Genomic DNA, 21,735 nt, shown 5'->3' with positions numbered 1-21,735 from the left:
ATCTGTCTGCCTCTGCCTCGGGAGTGCAGGGATTAAAGGCATGCGCCACCACTGCCGGGCATGCCACGGGGTTTTTAATGTTTTTGTTTTTGTAATTTTAAGAAAGAATATTTTGTTATTGAGTCTTGTTCACTCATCCCAAAGAATGATTTAACCTGAAATCGATATTTGATTACTTCAGATCTAATTTTACAACTTCTTTTGGCAGAATTTTGCCTTTGAGCAACAGGTTTCAGTTAAGTATGTTGTTTTTAGCTTGTCAGTTGGTTTTCCTTTCCCAGGACTTCGTTCCTTACTGAGATTCCTTTGCCAGTATGTCAAATACTAAACTATGAATTGCTTCCTTTCAAACACAGGCATTAGCTATATTAAGCCTGGGATTTGAAGTAGGAATCAAATAACTCTGCCCAAGTTGGGAAGCCTTCTTTTACCTCTCTGGCATGCGCGAAATAGACATCACTTTCAGACACCTGGTCATGTTGTTTCCAGTGGAATTTTAAGCAAGGGCATCTTAAGCTTCAGTGGATACGGAGGGTAAGAAGCATCTCTCTTTGAGGTAGACGACCTAACAGTGTGCCGTATTTTAAAAGTGTCACCAGGAAACAGCCTCAGACCTAGTCTGAATAACTCCTCTTCTCTACAGTCTCGCTAGCATGCTGGTTTCTTTCTTGGGACCTCCTGTGTCCTGATTTTACAAGATAAATACTTGATGAGACTCTGTGGCTTTCCATGAGGACACCCAACAACCAAAACACCTTTATACTCAATCTGGAAGTGGCTAGATGTTTCAAGGTCTGTGTTTGCAGGGCGAGAAGGAAGAGCCATTGGGAGCAGGAGTGTCTGAGCAGATCTGGGAGTGGCTGGTGGCAATAAAGTTTCTTGTCTAGGAGATTTAGACAGAAAGGCACACCCCAGTTTCTACAGAGTTCTTCAAATTTGGCCAAAGAAAGCTTTAAGCTAGGCTAACTCACAAAAATCCCAGAAGCTAAAATCAGTATACACCCTGATGCTGGGGCAACAAGGCCATGTTTATTTATCACAGAGTTCTGGTTGAGTAGAGGCAGCCCCCAAGCACAAATTAGAGAAGGGGACCCTGTTAGGGAAAGACCCACCAGGGCAGGCACAGGCTGTGACGACAGCCTGACTGGATTCCAGCATCTTCCTGCTGCCTGCATAGTCTGAACAACTGGGCAGAGGTACCCTGTTTATACAGATCTCTCTCTCTCTTTCTCCTCCTCCCTTTCTGTCACTGTCAACAAGACAGAAACAATATAATATCCATGGAAGAACAGAATTCTGTCAGATTGAAATGACTAAACCTTTTATAGCAAACACAAAATTCACTCTGTGTAAAAGCAAATGAGCACAAAGCAACACCTGATGAAGATTCCTTGTAGCAATGTAGTCAAAGGGCAACCAAAACAAACAAACAAATAAAATTAAAAGGCCTCCCAATGTTTCACCACCCAGAGAGTGGAATACTTACCATCGTCTTCTACTATGAAATGGAACATATCACTTGTGGCGTTAGCTCTCTCTCTTAAGACATAGCATATTTTCAAGTCATCAATGTCAGCTAAAAAGCAACCGAAAGGAAAGGTGATTAATTACTGTATCAAAACCGATGGCTTGTACTTACAATAAATCCTATTGGCTATTATGTTTCTGAAAACATGTTTGGATCCCCTTTCGGGGGAACGGATGCTCTATTCTCTATCTCTACACCCTTGATACCAGCTGTCCTCTAGAAAGCTGATCCTGCACATAGAAAACTAGAGGGCCAGACTTCGATTATAATAATAGCAAGGTGGTGTCCCTTCCCGTCAAAGGAGTGGCTGACTAAATATGGCATGGCAGGCTCCATGACAGGTGGAAAAGGAAGGTATTTTGAGGCATGGCAGATTTCCTGGGCTTCTTGAAGTCACATGCTTTGTCTCCCTTGCAGAGTGAGTCCCGCAGGGAGCCAAAGGAAGGAACAGAGGCTTTCTTCCCCAGGGTAGTGATTTTTCTTAACTGTTATGGTACAGTAGATGGCTTTAAAGCTTTAATGCATTGTAGAGGCTTTAGCTCCTCAGAATGGCCTTTTTCACTGCTTCTAAGTCTACCAAACTCATGTGCATAGATAGATCTATTGACATTACTAATATACAATATAAAAATTCATCCATTTTAGCAGCTCCTCTCTTCAATAATAATGCCACACACATGATTTGATGAAACAAATATCATTCTGTCCTGTGATACTTAACATATATTTGTCTGGGCCAGTCAGTGAGTTTCTAAGGTCCCACCAAGTCAGAATGTAGCTAGGAACACCATTAATCAGGTCTGCAGTATTTACCTGTCTCCTGTGTGTTTATGGTTTCTAATTTCTAAAAGCTCTATTAGGTTTGTGCTATGGAGTTCACACGGGTGATAAACAAAATAACAACATGAGGAAATTGTCTTGAGTGAGCAGAGCACCTGGAGTCAGCACGCTCTGCCATAGACTCTGAACCTTTCCTTAGGACATATGACATGCCTCACAGCTCTGAAAGAAGGTACACGTATAAACCAACATTCCTGGCAAAGGGGAAGTCTGCTTTCTAGTTCATAGGACCAAGTCCAAGTGTCCTGCACCCCTGCAGGACTTTAGCTCCGCCACAGTGTCTCATACTTTTTATATCAATCTGCACAGGCTGCTTTCCTAGAAAATTAAAAACTTCTGAAGTCTTTTTTCCTACCATTTTTACATGCCACAGTCCTCCGTTGAAGGTCTTAAAGTCAGCAAATGCTCTCATGAGTCTTAACTTGAAATGAAAGAGCTGAGTGGCCTCACCCACTCACCTGCGTCTCCACCTTAACCTGGAGCTAGTCTCTCTGAGGCTAAGAGGCACAGCCCCTGCACAGCCCCTACACCACCTTACATAGCCTCTGCAACACCCCTGAACAGCTCCTGCAATACCCCTGAACAGTTCCTGCACAGCCCCTACACCACCCTGCACAGCCCCTACACCACCCTGCACAGCCCCGGCAACACCCCTGAACAGCTCCTGCACAGCCCCTGCACCACCCTACACAGCCCCTCCAACACCCCTGCACAGCCCCTGCACCACCCTACACAGCCCCTGCACCACCCTACACAGCCCCTGCAACACCCCTGAACAACTCCTGCACAGCCCCTGCACCACCTTACACAGCCCCTGCACCACCCTGCACAGCCCCTGGATAGTCCCTGCATCACCCTGCACAGCCCCTGCACCACCCTGCACCACCCTGCACAGCCCCTGCACAGCCCCTGCAACACCCCTGAACAACTCCTGCACCACCCTGCACAGCCCCTGCACAACCCTACACAGCCTCTGCACAGCCCCTGCACAGCCCCTGCACCACCCTGCACAGCCCCTGCACCACCCTACACAGCCTCTGCAACACCCCTGCACAGCCCCTGCAACACCCCTGAACAACTCCTGCACAGCCCCTGCACCACCCTGCACAGCCCCTGGACAATCCCTGCACCACCCTGCACAGCCCCTGCACAACCCTACACAGCCTCTGCACAGCCTCTGTACCACCCTGCACAGCCCCTGCACAACCCTACACAGCCTCTGCACAGCCTCTGTACCACCCTGCACAGCCCCTGCATAGCCCCTGCACCACCCTGCACAGCCCCAGGATAGTCCCTGTACCCTGCACAGCCCCTGCACAGCCCCCGCATAGCCCCTCCATAGCCCTTGAACAGCCCTTGCTTGGCCTTTTTACTCGCTTCTCAGTAAGGAGTGATAAGAAACCTGCTGGCCACATGTCCCCATTGTGCCCACCATGACCTGTAGCCACGAGGAAAACTCTTTTCTAACCTTCTCACCTGCTCTTAAATTTTGTATGAAAATCTAGAGGCACTACTTGGTAATACTAATACTAATACTAATACTAATACTAATACTAATACTAATACTACTAATAATTTCAATGATGATAATCATGATCATGATAGGCAGCTGGAGAGATGGCTCAGCTGCCCTTGTTAAAGACCGTTGTTCAGTTCTCAGCACCTGCAACCATTTTAATTCCAGTTACAGATGATCTACTGCCCACTTCCGGTCCCCTTGGGCGCTGCATGCATGCGGGTGACATGCAGGCAAAACACATACACACAAAACAAAAGTTTTTAATTAATTACAAATAAAGCTCACGGGCTGGAGAGATGGCTCAGCAGTTTAGAGCACTGGCTGCTCTTGTAGAGGACCCTGGAATGATTCCCAGCACCCACAGAGTGACTCACAGCCTCTGGTAACCCCTGTTCCAGGAGAGCTGATGACCTTTTCTGATCTCCACAGGGACCAGGCACACAGGCAGCAAACAGACATACATGCAGGCAAAACATTCATGCAACAAAAATAAAATAAAGGTAGAAGTTAAAAAAAAAAACCTCTATTATACAACATGTGTCAAAGTACAACATGTGTCAAAGTTTTTTGTTTTTTTTAAATACATTAAGAGAGAATTTCATTGAAATAAATAACCACTTCAAAGCTTATCACTTTCCGTATAACTTTGGGAGACTTTTGATGACAATGCTGTTATTCTACAGGTACATCAAAAAAACATAAATTGTAAATGTATATAAACAGTACCTTCCTTAAATACGAAGAGGACACAATAATTAAGATAACTGAAATGTTATAACAATAATCTAAGAATTAGATTTTCTTCTAATTGCTATATTTGATATATTTATTTTATTGATCTGCACAACCATTTTAAGTTATCTACTTTAAACAAATATCCTTTCTAATCACAGCTGGTACAAATGGAGGGGGGATTTCTGCCGTTCTGAAAGTGATTAGCAACTTATCCAACAGAAACATCAGCATGTGTTCACTATTTATTGTTTTTATCGTATGTAGATGAGTGCTTTGCTTGCATGCACCAGGGAACACTGCATGCTTACCTGGTACCCAAAGAGGCCAGAAGAGGGCCTAAGATCTCCCGAAACTGGAGTTCCAGGCTGTGAGCTGCAATGTGGGTGCTGGGAACCGAACCTGGGTCCTCTGTAAGAGCAGCCAGTGCTCTTAACTGCTTAGCCATCTCTGCAGCCTCGTTGTGTACTCATGGTAGATAAAAAGGGAAGTCTAGGCACTTGAGTCGAGCACTTTAGACCTGGGAGCAATCTGTAGACACAGGTCTCTAACCTGACTAACTGCATTGTGAACCTTTGCTGACAATGCATTTTCCTAAGGCTTTGAAATCAATTTAAAATGTCCCCCAAGGGCCATTGAGTTAATCAATTTAGGAATAACCTCTCTGGCCACCTTTGCTAGAAGGGTTTAACTCCATCAAAATTGTTTCACTTATCTCTTCAAGATAAAGCAAAACCAAAACCAGACTGACTACACGTAAGGCCGTCCTGCCCCGGCGCTGCTCATTCCCTCCAGGAGGAGCAGCCAGCTGTGAAGGAGCCCTCTGCATCTTTAACTACTTATCTAATCTCCATAAATAACTGCTAGAACCAGACTCCAGCCCCAACTTGTTCAAATGAGTGCCGTGTGATGAAGTATCAGAAGTGCTCCTCCTTCGAGGCTGAATTTGTATTAGGATGGGGTAAGTCCCTTTAAAACGTAATTTTTAAAACTATAGTTTTTTACAACCAAATATAACTTCCCCACAATTACAAGGACAATAAAATTTAATCATGTAGCTCTGTGAAAACAAAACAGAACAAAATGCCTACAATAAAACAGCATAATTTTAGGGCTCAATATATGAGGAATAATTGGGAGGTATTTTTGAGCTGTTGAATTCGGTCTGTAGAATTTAAAAGAAATCATTAGCTTATCTTCTTGCATTTTTTTAAACAACAAAAACCCTGTGAAAACACTTTGGTTTGGTGGGGGGAGAGGTGGGTGGTAGGGTGGGGAGGCTGGGGGAGTGGAGGGGGGCGGTGGGGTGAGAAATAAGGCTTTCTGCTCTCGAATAGTTCCTCCGTCCTTTCCATGAAAACACGCCAGGCTAACACTGCAGGGCTGGCATGACACTCACACTCTGGGGTTTTCCTGTCCCTGCAGGCCCGAGATCTATGCAGGCGCTCAGCCAAGAGTCGGAGGCTGGAGTGTGAAGCTGTTTGCCAGCATCAAACAGAAAAGGAGATCACTCCGACACACCATCCCCGTCTACTAAAGTGTTTGTTGTCTAAGAGCAGAACGCTGTAGCAGGAAAAGAACACCCCCGCTGGGATGTCCTGGGGTTACACGCCATTTCTACCCCAGAGCCCACACGGGGAGATCGAGTTTCCATTCGGGTGCTGAGAGAGTTTCCTGAAAGCCAACACAAATCCCTTTGTAATGAAAGTTGCAGGGTCTGAGAACCGGGCCTTAACCTCCCAGCTAGCGGCTGAATGGCTTCTCCCTTCCCTCTCGGAGCCACTCAGCAGAGGTCACCTGCCCTTCCATCTCTGACCTCGTCAGAGCCTGGGGCCTCAGGGGCCTCAGAAACGCAGGTGCTTCAGGCAAAGGGTGTCTGACACTTTGCTCGGGACCGGGCAGAAAAGGCTTTGAGGAAATAATGAATTAAAAACCATGAATGGAAAATAGCAATGAAGTAAGTCATGACAACAATAATAAAAATAACATAACTGTAAATAATTAAGGAAAAATTATTTCCTTAAAATAATTAAGGAAAAATAATAAATAACAGTAAAAATAATAAAAGCTGTAGAATAATGAAAAAAAATAATAATGAAATAATTCCCTCCTTTGACTATTAATTCTTTTTTCATATTTGCTGAGTTTAATGAGATAGATCATTAGTTAGCCAATGAATGAAGACATAGTTTTCTTGTATATCGTTAATCGTGTGCTCCCTTTTTGAGCATACCTACCACAGTGCTGTGCCCTGTTACATGAGATATAATTTTAATAACTCTAGACAGGTTTATTTATCTCTTGTCTTTGAACAGCTGTTTTGTTCAGAGTCATGAATCAATAGAAAACTCTCCAATAAATATAAGTGAATATTGTCTTTTAGTTACAAAATACCCAATAGTCTCAGCAAGTATCAACAAACAAACAAAATCAAACTAATACGCGTTTGTGGGAACTGTGTTTGAGTGTATATTGATAATGACAACCAGGTCAGTTATATCACCTATCTCTTTTTATGGCACTAAAATGTTTTGAGTACCACGTGCCGTGTACCAAACGGAGGATGGCAAGTAAACTGGTGACGTGAAACAGCATCGCAAAGGCAGCCTGTCAAAACCCCAAGATATGCCTCAGCAGCATATCTTGCCACAGTCACAGTCCCTCTGACAAAGGTCTCTACAATGTAACACGCAGCAAAGTGGGTGCTTTCCCAGGGGTGTGGGTACTGTGTGCCCTCCTCCCCTGTCTCCCGCTTCTCCCTCCTCTTCCTCTTCCCTTTAACTCCATCTTGATGCTCTACTTATAAGGCTTAGTGACAGGCTCGTTCTCAAGAAATAAAGCCTAGCACGGGCTTTGGTCATCAGGAGAGAAAGAGAAGCAGAACATACCTTGGGTAAACTGTGTGATGCTGTGGTTCCCTTGGCCCAGGTGAAGCAGGTAGCCGTGTTGGGGGGCTTCTGTCACAATGAACCTCAGAGAAAAGTGTAGGCTGTCTCTGTCCTCCACTTTCAGTATTTTGCTTGTGATCATGAACCCCAAATGGCCAGTGGCCAGAGTACGAAGTGTAGAAGCTCCTTTGTTCACCACAATTTGGGGGACACTGTTGTCAACAGCCAACACCTGGATTTTCATCACTTGAGGCCTCCTAGTTTCAAACACTGTATCAGGAAACACATAAAAGTCAGAGTGGGTGCCGTCAGTCACCGTGAAGGAGAAGCTGTCTTCTGTGGACTCTGTACCGTCATGCTTGTAGCTGATTAGGTTTTCATTCAAGTCTTGCTTGGTAAAAACCATGACAGGTCTAGTATTGTTGAATAGGAGGTGGCCGTGAACAGGAACCTGGGTGATGGTGAACTTTAGGAGCCTGTCAGGAGTGTCTCTGTCTTCCACAGTGAGTTCAAAGGGAGTGATCAGCTTGCTTTCACTTTCACTGACCACCAAGTTGTGGATGGTGACCACTGGTTTTTTGTTGTCTACATCACTGATGGAGATCCGAAAAGTTCGGAAGACGGGGTTCCGTCCATCGGTGACTTGAAACTCAAAGCTGTCCATTTTGACCTCGTCCTCCGCTGTATGGATGTAGTAGATCTTGTTACCAGCCAGCTGGAGCTGAGTGAAGGAAGTGATGGACGTTCCTCTTTGATCTGTGCACTCCAAGTGACCTCTCATAGGAGCCCTGGTAATGGTGAAAACCAAGTTCTCATCAGGACTGTTCAAGTCACTTGTGCTCAGTAGGTCTGTGGTAAGAGTGACTTTGCCACCTTCTTTCAAGGACACACCCTTACTTATCACATCAGGGAAAACAATGTCCACACTTCCAATGGACACATAAAAGTAGCGGTCTATAAGGGCATTTGTTCCATCTGTCACATCGAATTTAATTAGGTCTCGAATGCCCTCTTGCCCAAAATGGACATATTGAATTAAATTTCTGTCCACTTCATCCTGGGTAAAATTCATGCCTAGAGTGATGTTTTCAAAGATACCTGTAGGTTTTCGCCTCTGTAACAGGCCATGTCCTGGACCATAACGAATAATATAAACCAATGACTTGTCATCAGAGTCTAAATCGGTTGCCATTAGTATTTTGTTGTTGATAACTTTGGTCTCCCCAATTTCTACTTCTAGCCCATTATTGATGGCCATCCTGGGGGTCTCGTCATCAACAGGGATGACCACAATGAGGGCCATCTTCTCCACAGAGTGCTTGCCATCTGTCAGTTTAATCACAAAACTGTCTTCTTGCGTCTCAGAGTCATCATGTTCATAAATAATGCTGGAACTCTCTATAATCTGGTCCAGTGTGAAGCTTTCGACCAACACTGTGCCATTGATCAGCTGGTTCACGATGTGACCATGAGTCGGAAACCGTGTAATGGTGAAAGTTAAATCATCCCGGGGAATGTCAGCATCTGCGGCATTGAGGATGGGCGTGTCGACCACCAGACTCATGCCTTCCATTACCATGAATTCCCTCATGAACATTTCTGGCTGTTCATCATTAGTAGGAATGATTACAATGGGGAAAATCTGTCTCTCAGAAAAGTTAATGCCATCAGAACAACGGACTATAAAACGGTCTTCCACAGGCTCTACCCCTCTGTGGATACTCTGGACATAGTTAATGTGTCCTTGCCTGAGATCCTTCATCGTGAAGGCACTTATGGCAATCCCAGCTCTGGACTTCTCTGAGCCTGGTGCTGGAGAAATGTTCTCTACATAGCCTGAGGTTGGTTGAATGACTATGGTACACAAGAGGTCATCATTCAGGGAGTCTATGTCCTCAGCACTTAGATGGCTTAGGGTTATCATACTCTTGTCACCTTCCAGCACTACAAACTGCTCACCAACAGAAATTTCTGGGGATTGGCTGTCCACAGGGAGAATGGTCACCCACACAGTAACACCTTGAATAATACTGTTGCCAATTCTCCATTCTTGAGACATATCGGACAGACTTAGATTAAAAGAGTCTGCTTTGGGCAACAGACCAATCTCACCACTGGTGTGGGCATAGACAACAGAGCCCTCCAGGATGTCCCTCTGGGTGAACTGCTCAGCTGGAGCTCCATTGACCAGAATTTCCCCATATAAGGGTGGATCTTCCAACAGGAAAGTCAACATTAAGTCATCGGTATCCTGATGGGTCCCCTTAATGATATTGGCAGTGACTTCAGTAGCTCCATTTTCTAAGACATCTAGATAGGACTCCAGAGTGCCAGCTGGAAGGATTGACATGGGACCTTCACGGTCCACTGGCCGAACATTCACTCTGAGAGTGATTGGCACCACATGGTGTCTGTCACTGACCTCCAGGGAGCAGCTGTCAGTCAAAGATTCATCCCCATTGTTTGAATAGGAAATTCTGCCATGCTTTATGTCCTCTAAATGGAAGCGTCCTCCGACATGCAATGTCTGTCCAGATATTTGCATGTGGCCATGCTTGGGGGCCTGTGTGAGAGTGAAAGAGATGTGGGCCACATCAGTGTCAACATCATTCACATGCAGCTCAGTTTCCCGCAGGATGTGGTGGCCCTTTTCCTCAATAGTGAAGCCGGTGTTGACAATCTCAGGAGGCTGGTTATCCACAGGCTGCAGGTAAAGGGTGAAGGTGCCCGGAGCCACATTCCCAGCTCGATCCTCTACTTGGAACTGGAACTGTGCCACTCGAGCTGCTACTCCTAGCTCCTGACCCGGGGGCCTGTAAGCAATTTTGTGATGGTTGACCTGGGCTTGGGTAAAATGGGTCACCACCACCGAGGGATTGTCAGTGAAGACCAAAGTGCCTAGTGGAGCTGGTGAGTGGTTTTCATCTGTGTCCACGGGGGGCTGGGTCACTGTGTAGTGTAGCTCTCGGTCGTCTGTGTCCAGGTCAGTATAGTGCAGCCACTTTTTCCTCAGTGGTGTGAGCTGGGATTCCTGGACCACCATCCGAAGGGGACACCCACGGCCCAGTTCTGGAGGGAGACGGTCTACGGGATGAATGCGTATCACAAACTTTTGGATCCCAGATCGATTAGGGGGGTCGTGGTTGTCTTGGACTCTGAATATGAGCTGGTCCATCACTGGCCCAGGGCTGTGGGGCCCTGAGTGCCTGTAGAAGAGCTTCCCTTCTGTGATATCCTGTTGCCGCCATTCAGTCACCGTTCGCTCATAAAATAGCCCCTGTTTCTGCCACAGCCCCTGCTCTTCCTGGGGAGGATGAGTTTGGCGGAGGAGCAGGTGCCCTGTGGTAGGGAAGGGTGATTCCAGCACAAAACGCAGCTGAGAGTCATCTGAATCCATATCAGTGGCGCTCAGAGTCATGGGTGGGATAGGCACAGTCTCACCCTCTGCCAGTGTCAGCCCAGTGTTGGCGTTCAGGACAGGTGGCTGGTCATCCACAGGCACTAAAGTGATGGGGAACAGGAACTGGACCTGGTGCCTGCCTTCTCCATCTGACATGCGCAGCACCAGGTTGTCACTCAGCGAACCGTCTCTGTCATCATGCTGGTAGACAACCTGGCCAGCTGCCAGCTCAGCCACTGTGAAAGTCTTGGGAGCAGAGTCACTACCGGGAGAACCCAGAACAACAAGGTGGCCATGCCGGAGCCCGGCCACCACCTCCAGTCTCACAGCTTCTAGGTCATCTTCATCACTGATGACCAAGTTCTGGGGTCCACTGCCTACAGGCCCCGTGAGCGGCCGATATTGACCCTCATAGAGAATAAGGCCAGTGTTTCGCGTGACCACTGGGGCCAATGTATTCATGGGCTTCACCACCACCATGAAGGCGAAAGGGTCTGAGGCTGCTCCTTCAGGGTCCACTACCTCCAGCTCCAGTTCAAAGAGTCGCTCGTGGTTAGAGTCTTCAGAGGGAGGCTGGTAGGCAATCTTCAGCAGGCGCAAATCCCGTTGTGTAAAGGAGGAGAGAGGCAGGCTTCGGTCGTCAGTGCTCACCAAGTAGCCCTGCCCGGGCTGGAAGGCAGAGGTGAGGTTGAAAATCAAAAGGTCTGGGTCGGATTCGGCATCCTCCGCCGCCAGCATGTCTGGCGTCAAAGCGGTCAGCACAAACTGGTCCACCTCCATCATCATCATGGCCACGAAACTGGGCTTGGGTGCAGTGTTCTCCGCTCCTCCCCGGATCCTCACAAGCACCTGGAAGTGCTCACGTTTTAAAGGGGGGCTGCCCTCAGGAGCCCCTCGAGAACGTAGCTCCACCACCATAGGCAGCCAGTCCCTGTTGGGTGAGCGACTAGGGGCTGTGTGGCGGTAGCGCACTCCTAGCTCCTGGAATGCTTTGCAGTCCATCAAAAGGGTCTCCGAGGTCCCTCCCTTTCTGGCCCCTTCCCGGACCCGAGGATAGTGAAGGAGCTCTCCATAACGAGGCAAAGCGCTCAAACCTGACAAGATGCCCACGCGGCACTCCTCGGTCTCAGGCTGGTAGGCGAACTCTAAGCTCCGAGCGTCCAGGGCATTGCTGGTCCCTAGCAGTTCTTCCACGACCAGAGGTAAGTTCCGAGTCACAACTTCCAGCTGGGTGAAGACCACTTCTACCTCCAGAGCCAACGGCAGGACTATCGCCCCTCCTGGGGCATCGTAGCGCAGCTGCAGCCGGACGCGGTCGCGCGAAGGGCTGCGAGCACCTAGGTGCGAGTAGCGCACCTCTCCCGGGCCATAGTCGCATGCGAAGCGCTTGGGGCTCAAGCGGCCAGGCCGCTGGGCCAGGGCGTCGTTGTCTAGCACGGTTACTGTGCAGCGGTCCCCCGGCTGCACCTGCAGCACCAAGTCACGCAACGGATCCAGCCAGACTTCGCGACCGAAGGGCACCCGGAGCCCGCGGTTCGCCACCACTATAGCTTCCTCTGCAGGGACCCCTGAAGCCCCGGAGAGACCCGGGGACAGAAGTGTTGCACCCGGGACAGCAGGCTGTGTGGAGACGCGGCTTACCAGTGACAGGAACAGCAGCAACAGCCTGCGCGACTGTGTGGGTATGGTCTGGAAGCAGGAGGACTTGGCTGTCCTGCGCACTCGGGTGGCCATCCCGGAGTCCTTCTGGTGTGCAGGGTCCCGACGTTAGAGTTTCGACAGTTTACCCCGCGAGCATGCAAAGCTAGTTCGGGTGCGGGTTTCCAGAGAACCCGCCGGGAAGGGCCGAAAACTCCGTGCGGCGCTTTCGGGGTCCTCCAAGAGGCAGGGCAGGACCGGGAGGATGGCCCAGTGCGCCGCGCAGTCCCGACCTGGAGCGGCAACCCAAGATGCTAAACACTTCCAGCGCGTCCTGGGCGTTTGGCCCACAGGACAGTCCCTACTTCCCAGGTCCCCGGACCTTAGCCTTTGAGGGAAATCCCTCCCCTTGCACCCCCTAACTCCAATTCTCCCAGGGGGCCAATCGCTGGTCCCTGGAGGAGGCCCTGAGTCCAGGGTTGGGTAGTGATTGCTGTCAATCAGCTCCCAGGCGGGGAAACTGCACAGAGCTGAAACCAGAGAAGTGCAACAGGTTGGTCAGAACCGAGCGGGTTCCTGTATCTGCTTGCGGGAGGGTAGATACCCCTGGACCTGGGGCTGCGGCTCAGCCAGCACCCCGCGCGCCACTACGGACTCAAGTTTTCAGGACTGGGGCCAAGATTAATCCATTTCAGTACCGTTCCCTGGTTATCGAAATCCCGCCCAGCATGGCCACTTCTCGCCGAAACTTTCAAAGCTGTGGGAGCAAAGTTAAACACCTTATCGTCTGACTTTGAATAGGAACCCAGAGCAGTTTGGGAAGATACTGGGGATTTTCAAAAGGACAGGAGATTAAAAACCAGACCCAGCTAGCTAGAGCAGGTTGCAACCCTCACCCCAGACCTTCACTGATTTCCCCATACTTTACAATGGATGTAGTCCGCGGATTGGTGGGTTTTTAACAAGACTCTCCTTTGCAACCAAAGTTCACAGAGTTAAAGGAAAAAAAGGCATTTGGAGTGTGTGAGAAATGCAGTCTGATCAGAATCGCTAGTCTTTCACCAGAGAAGTTCCAGAGAACGTAGCCCCAGGCTGTCCTCAAGCCACGGCCGGCGGATAGCTGTCACTGCAGAAGCTCTCTGTTCCCTTCGCAGTAATTAGACGAAGTACAAGCTAAACCCACTTGTCAGCGTCGCAACTCTTTGCACGCTGAGAGAATTGATAAACACCCCGAGGACGAAGAAGAATTCAGATAGATCTCTTTTCAGCCTGCCCAGTTGGAAGCTCTAGTCTGAGCGCTTCCTGCCCCCTTGCGTTGGTCGGTCAGGTTTCATCGGTATGCAGATTCCCCTTTAAAGATTTTCTTCTTCCTTCCCAGCACCCAAAGCCCCTCACGATCAAAATCCAGAGCCGTTTTCGGTGGATTTCTGGGCAGTCTTGCTTATCATGTCGAAACATTTTTCCCAATAATACAAAAGTAATTGGAATAATGGAAAAATTCCATTTATCTTCAATAAAATGCCGAACTTGGAAAAGATGGGTGTGTGAAGAATCCTTTTAAATTTCAGTACAAATGAAAGATGCGCGACTTAAGCGTGGCGAGTTTTAGGAAGCAATGCCAATAATTTGAACCCTTCCTGGGGTCAGCTTGAGTGCCTCCATCACAGGAGTTTGACTCCTGCCTGATGTATTTACACAACACTAACTTCATTGATAGATTTTGCAGGCAAATGTCAGATTCTGTTCCAAGAAGCCTACTGGCCATTGGTCTCTATGAATCAAAAGCAGAAAGTTCTGAAAGACTTTTTAAAAAGAGACAAGACAGTTATGCAGACAAACCAGGAAATTTAGTCAAACCTCACTTAGCCTTGCTCTGTGTGCTTTGTACTGTTGGGGAACTTTCAACTCCTACTTCCCTGCTACAGTTTGTTACAAAAATAGAAAGGACACATGAGAACATTCCCATCTGACTCCTGGCCAATTTCCAATTCTCTTGATTTAATTATTTTATGATTTATCATGCTGAGTTATGGTTTCATTTGGAACTCAAATGGCCAAGACATGAGAATATCCTGTTTTCTGTTTGCAGATGCACAGGGAGATGTCAAGAGGGGTAGAAGGTCAATTTTGGAATAAGGGTCTTTCTATATCATGTTCTAAATCCTAGTTATTGAAAAAAAATGTTGAATGGAAGCCAAGTGTCGTCCTTACTCAGGGGTGTGTGTGTGTGTGTGTGTGTGTGTGTGTGTGTGTGTGTGTGTGTGTGGGTTCTGGCCTGACTGAGAGCCACAACCCAACCCCTGATGGGTCCCAGTGCCTCCACACTTTTTCTTTTCTTCCTTTTAAAGTCCAACAATGTTTGATTTGCCAGCAGTGATAAGATCAGTATTTGAAGTATGGTCGGATGCCTGAAGGGTAGTGTTCAATATTTTGTTTCATGCTAAGAATACAGGCTCAAGTTTATTTTTAAGTGGCCTAAGGAAATCAATAAACTGGACTTCTTTGTGACTTTTAATTTTAGCCTTCCTTAACTAAAGTGATGAAGTGATTCTTTGGAAACATTTTTTATTAAATATGTTTAAATAAAATCTTAGTTTATTTTTTGAATCACATAGCTAGCAATGCAGATTGCTTAAATATGTATTATGTTGATGGCCATTGCTAAAAACAGTAAAATAGTACATTTTCATCTAAGAGAAATTATTAGTGATATTTTGAGTAGCAGCTCAACATTAAAAGAGATCAGTTGAAGTTAGCAGGGAAGTATCATTTTAAGGAAAATGTGCTTGATCTTAAAGATGACGAAATAAGCTAACAAATGTATGTTTATTTTTTTAAAAAAATCTCAGCTTAGTTCTTTAGCTCTTATTTCTTAAGCCTTGTGTCATTTCTTGAAGATAACCCAGGCAAAATATTCCTTACGATAAATTCTTAATTTTTTTTTTCACTTCTTAGAAAATTCACACAAAGACTCTCTTCAAAACAACAAACTTCAATTTAATGATTGCTGAAACCCTGAAAGATTTCCGGCCTCGGGTTAAGTATCAAAGAACTGATTTCCTAAAGTAAAGGAGGTATTTAAGATGGAGGCAAGATAGTCAGCTGGAAATGCACCAGCAGGTGTGGAAATCCGAAGCCAGGCTGGCACTAAGGGAGTGGGTGGTTAAATTTGAACACTACAGTTTTCATTACAGAGTTTGCTTCTCTCTTCTCATAGCCTTCTGTCGGATCTTGAGACTCTAACAGTCTCAGAGGCACTTTAAAAGCATGTTCAGCCCTCCGTAAACATCCATGGTTGACTGATTTCAGGCTCCTCCCTCCAAAGCCCCAATCTGTGACTGTGTGTGTCCCTTCTGTAAAACGGGGGAAGCGTTTGTATATAATCTTTGCACACCCTCCCATATATTTAAGTCACCTCTAGTTTATTCATGGTACCAAAGATGATACAAATATGTAGATAGATGTGCTGTTGTGTTCAGAGGACAAACATATAAGGAGAACCAGCTGTACATGCTCAGCCCAGACACAGAGGTTTTCTGAATATCTTCAGTCAGTGAGTGGTTAGTTGAATGGATGGATATGGAAGCCCTGGCTACAGAGGGCCAGCTGCACCTGAGACCAAAGGACACAGTTATGGGCTGGGCACTTGCTGCTTCTCAACAGTTTTATTTATTATTTATTTATTTATTTATTTATTTATTTATTTATTTATTTATTTATTTATTGAGCAGCTTCAAAAACACGGCTTTCCTACAAACACGGAACTGACTGGTTTCAGAGAAGCAGGACGGGAGAGCAAACAGAATCGGACTGATTAATCTGGAGGGGGCTCCTTCCTTAGCTAAGGGAGTTAGAGCAGGTGGCCTTCTGTTTCCCTACCTAGGTCTCAGATGTAAAACAAAGAGCTCTACCTTTAAAGTTAAATTCTGTTTCTATTCCTTTTCTGCGGGTTTATAGGTGACCTGATATTTTGCACGCACTCTTTATTTTTTAATTTTATTTTGTTTTCTGTGCATGAGTGTTTTGTTTGCATGGATGTTTATGCAGCACATATGTGCTCGGTGCCCAAGGTGGTCAGATTTCATGGAAGTGGAGTTAAAGATGGTTGTGAGCCTCCATGTGAGTGTTTGGAATCACGTCACTGTCGTGAAAGGGTCTTAACACAGTTTTTATCTCGCTCATTCTTTATTTACATTAACATATGTTCCTTCCCAAATGCTCATGAAATAATGCCTATACTTCATTCTTTACCAAGTATTTAAAAATAAAATAACCCAGACATAGTTCACAACATCTTTGTAAGGTAGCCAACTCAATTTTTTTAGTTTTCTTAGCAGCAATCAACAGAAACCTACTTTGGCAGAATTAGGAAGGGATTTTTGGATGTTGGCTTTTTCCCATAATTCTGGGAAGACACAGAACCAAAAGCCAAGAAAACCAGCAGCAGGATGCTTCCCAGGCTAACACAGTGACCACTGCTGGACACTGGTCCTTGCGGGTGACAATGTCTAGCTTCGATGTGAATCCACTGCTCTGAAGCTGTGGCACCCTCTGTCTGCGGTCTTGGGATATTTCCACTAAGCAAACTGGTTGCTCTGTTCCTGTCACCGCAGATTCAAGGGTCCAGGCATGACTGGATTGTCCAAGCTTAAGCCACATAGGAGTAGAGAAATGAACCTCTTGCCTCTTTGGCTTCCTGATGCTGAATGACTTCTGTACCACACAGTCTTACCATAGAGACTGATTGATTGATTGATGTATTTTATGAGTATGAGTGCTCTATCTGCATGTATGCCTGCACGCTAGAAGAAAGCATTAGACTCCGTTATAGATGGTTGTAAACCGTCATGTGATTGCTGGGAATTGAACTCAGGACCTCTGGAAAGAGCAGCCAGTGCTCTCAAAGGCTGAACCATCTTTCCAGCACTGCCCTGCCTGTCACCCCAATAGGGATTTCTTAAGTAGTGGGAAAAGGTTGTCACTCAGGGGAGCCAAACTCAACCCCCCCACCCCCGCTCATTATAACAGGATGACATCAACTACATGGCTTCATAATTTATGTCTGAGAAAACTGGCCTGGGATATGGTGTTTTTTTTTTTTTCAAGTTTGCATAATTATTGTCAAAATTAAAATTAAATAAATTATATAAAATGGAAGTAAATGAAAATAATTAGCACTGAAATCTCTAATTACACTTGAGTTTCCTTACCTGAGATGCCTGGAACTAGTTTTAGAATTTGGACCATTTTTTTTTTCAGATTGTGGACTATTTTGTTTATATACAGTTGCAAAACCATACAATGAGGTGTGTTGGGATGAGGTACACAAATACAATTCATTTATGCACTGTAGTATACATCTTTTCCCCCACTGTATCCATCTTATACACATAAACTGGAAGTAATTTTAATGTACCAGCACTTTGATAGTGACCCGTCACAAGAGGTCAAGTGTGGAGTTTCTACCTCTGCCAATCTTCAGGAGCTTAAAAATACTGGTATTTTTGAAGGCGGGCGGTGGTGGCGCACGCCTTTAATCCCAGCACTCGGAAGGCAGAGCCAGGCGGATCTCTGTGAGTTTGAGGCCAGCCTGGGCTACCAAGTGAGTTCCAGGAGAGGCGCAAAGCTACACAGAGAAACCCTGTCTCGAAAATTGGTATTTTTGGAGCATTTTATACTTGAAGGCTTTAAGCAAGGGATGTTCAGAACTTTACCTCTGGTACGGTCTATCTTTTATCTCAAGCATGCCTTCTGATTTTCTACTTCCAGATGCATTTGTCCAAACCTCTCCCTTCTTTCTTACCCAGAATGGGGATGAGGGAGGAAGCTGTGCAGAATGGAAGAAAAAGACCCTAGGTGGCCTATCTGCCGGCAGGCTTTGATCGTGGAGATTACAGGATTCATACCCGTTGGCAGGCTACTGTGTCCACACAGTGAGACACCTTTCTTGTGGTGATGGAGGAGATGTAGTGAGTCCAGGCTGCTGTGGATTCTGAATGCTGGGCGGATCTGAGGCAGCAGTGAACACTCAGTGTGGCCTGGCAGTCAACACTGAGCCTTTCTTTGGGCATCTTTTCCTTAGTTTGACATCCTCCAGCAACTGGTATTTGTTAAGATCTCCTGGAAACCAGTGATCTCAGGGCTTTAAAAGTCACAGATGCTCCACCTGCAGGTTTTCAAATAAAGCTCAGATTGAAGTAGAATTCAAACAATTTAAACAAGAGATCATCAGAGGGCTGAGCCAGGACAGGAAAAAAAAGAAAAAAAAAAAGAAAAAAAAAACCACAAAAAACGGAGCAAAGCTCTTCTCTTATGGGGATTGTTATTGAAAACTTTTAAAAATACTGCACATGAATACTTTTGCATACTTCTTACTGTAATTTTATTTTCTGATGTTTGTTATAGGTGTCCATAGAAATATCCACAGTGCCCATGGGAGAAACAAATATTTAGCAAAGGTCTCTCTGTGTTTTTTCTTCTCTTAAAAATAATTTGGTTCTATAAAAATGATCTAAGGGATTGAGGGAAGTCTGTTAAAACATAATCTGAATATGAGAGTAAAATAGCTTCTATTTCTATTGAGGGAAAAACTTAATAGTTTCAAAACTGAGCTATGAAACCACAGCATAGGATACAAATGCAGATTTAATCTTAGAAATCGTTGTTCAAATGAATCAGCTTTGAGAATGATTTCATTGGCAGGTCAGTTAACACTTTCTCCAAAATATTCTCTTTTGGCTTTTCAAATGGTGACAATTCCCATGCTTCTGGAAAGCCCCTACTACCTCCTTGCGATTTCCATCTCTAGCCTGAAACGGATTCGCTCCACTCCCTCTCCCACATGACAGCCCGTCAGGTATTTCTGTCAGCAGTCACTTCCCCATCCTGTTACCTTTCCTCGGGACTAAATATTGCTGCGTCTCCCAAGTGCCCCTAAGACCCATGTTGGAACCCTTGCCACTGCGTTCTCTATCTTGAGAGTCCACGAGCATTTGAAACAGGGTGGTATATGCACAATGACGGGGTTCTTCTCCACAAGGTACTTGTTCCCTTCCTCACCACGCCTCTATCCTTTGTGGTTCAAAGACAAATCATGGGAAACAGCTTCCAGGTTCTGGTTCACGTACTCAGAGTGGCAGAAGGGAGTTGATGGCAGATAGAGGGCCATCTCCACACTCCCCTCTTAAATTATTAGTGGCCAACGAAACAGCCACCAATTTTTTTAAAGCAAAAAAGAGTCTAAACTATGGACAGCACCAACTATTACCAGATTGGTTGAATAGGTGATAGATTATTATAAGCCTTTTGGTTAGGTGCCCTGGGAGAGAATATTTTTCAAAATTCTATCCTAGTAACTAATGCAAGTTACAACAACTGCTATACAAATAATGATTTTATGACAGTATTATGGATGAAAGAAAAAAGCACAAAGAAAATTTGTCTGAATAATGGAGATACATGAAATTCAATTATATGGACTCATTGTTGTATACATAAGATGATAAATATCTCAAGAAGCAGTATAGAAAATTTCTATTTAGTACGTGATTGGTGATTGCAATGTGAAAGATAAACACATGGGTAAGAAGTGGAGGGTACCAGGCGGTGGCACACACCTTTAATCCCACGCTCAAGAGGCAGGGGCAGGCAGATCTCTGTGGGTCAATGCCAGCCTGGTCTATAGGGCTAGTTCTAGGGCAGCCAGGGCTGCACAGAGAAACCCTGTCTTGAAAGAAACCAAAACCAAACCAACCAACCAACAAACAAAAAGTTGAGGACTGTGCAAAAAGAATAATTATTATTGGAGTATATTGATAGGTTTCTGAATTTAACTACCCATTCTTGATGTTAAATAGATGAAATAACTGGAGAATGATATTTATTTTTGCTCAGGAAAATATCAGTCCATGACAGATTGGCTACGTTGCTTTTGAGTCTGTCTGTGGTAATGAAGAGTGTCATGGTATGGATGTTCTGTGGAACCAAGCCTGTCACATTATGGCTGGGAAGTGGAATTGAAGAAGAGATGAAATTCATTCCCAATATTTCTTCAGGAGCACAGCCTCAGGGAGCAGCAAACAGCCGCAAGGCCCTGCACCTGAGTACCCCCACCATGGCTCAACAGGCTGAAGATCAAGTGAGACACACAGACTTTGGGGGACCCATTCAGAACAAGAGAGGAGGTACTTTCACCTCTGCAGTTGCCGCCCCTACTTTTAATTTATATTACAAACCTTTTAAAATTGTGAAGTTGATTTAGATTTGCCTCAAAAACATTATCAAAATCATTTGAAGGATGAACTGAGGCCTCATGCTTGAGTTGAATGTGTACAGTGATTCAAACTGTTTAAGCAGAAGCCGGCCCATTTTCGTGTTTCTGTGCCGTGAACAAGTGTGCGTGTGCTACATCTGTGAGCCTTTGCATCATTACAAGAGTGGATTAGCATCACTGAGGTGTTAACAACATGTCAGGCATTTGCTCTTAAAATAATGCCAATTTGCATGTTTATTTGCTTAATGAGTATATTTAATATGTAAATAAAGGCCCGTCTATTCTTCTGTCATCTGCTTGAAATGAACAGGGAATGTGGCAAGACCAGTCAATCCTATGAGTCTAGGCCTGTTGACACAGTCTTTTTCTGCAGAGTGAGTTGTTTGACTGGAGGCAATATAGACTGCCATGATAAGGGCCAAGATCCTCCAAAGTCCCCAGGGGCTGGTTTCGACAAAAGCACAGTGCACAGAGAGGGCGAGGGGCTGTGAAGGAGATGTGGAGCTTGCACAGCACACACCGAACCGTCGTCTGTAAACCAAACCAGAGCCTCCCCTTCCCTTGTCAACCAGCTCTAGACAGCCACCCAGGAGAATGACCTTGCAGTCTGAGAGAACGCAGCGCACCAAGAGTGGGGACCTCGTATCCGTCCCTTCCTCATGGGACGTCCTTGTGCTTTCTTAAACGAAAATATCAAAAAAAAAAATTTTGTTTTGTTTTTCGAGACAGGGTTTCTCTGTGTAGCTTTGGTGCCTGCCCTGGATCTCGCTCTGTAGACCAGGCTGGCCTTGAACTCACAGAGTTTCACCAGGCTCTGCCTCCCAAGTGCTGGGATTAAAGCCTTGCACCCCACCGTCCGGTGAAAATATCAATTTTATAATTTAAAAATACGTTGAAAGTAAATAAATAAATAAGTAA

General features: G+C 45.7%; 1 protein-coding gene across 1 annotated transcript in view; it reads right to left on the bottom strand.

Moving 5' to 3' along the window:
* The window catches only part of LOC131912811 (FRAS1-related extracellular matrix protein 2), a 67,838-nt gene extending 54,795 nt beyond the window's left edge, over positions 1-13,043 (bottom strand). Inside the window, exons 1-2 of the mRNA XM_059265073.1 lie at positions 7,508-13,043; positions 1,487-1,576 (exon numbers count right to left, since the gene is read on the bottom strand). Of these exons, the coding sequence (XP_059121056.1) occupies positions 1,487-1,576; positions 7,508-12,641 (5,224 nt within the window). The 5' untranslated portion in view covers positions 12,642-13,043. The remainder of the gene's footprint in view (positions 1-1,486; positions 1,577-7,507) is intronic.
* Positions 13,044-21,735: the final 8,692 nt, after the last annotated feature.

The sequence above is a fragment of the Peromyscus eremicus genome, chromosome 6, assembly GCF_949786415.1.
Source record: "Peromyscus eremicus chromosome 6, PerEre_H2_v1, whole genome shotgun sequence".
Lineage (NCBI taxonomy): Eukaryota > Metazoa > Chordata > Mammalia > Rodentia > Cricetidae > Peromyscus > Peromyscus eremicus.
The sequence above is the reverse complement of the archived record's forward strand: the minus strand, read 5'-3'. Positions and strand labels throughout refer to the sequence as shown.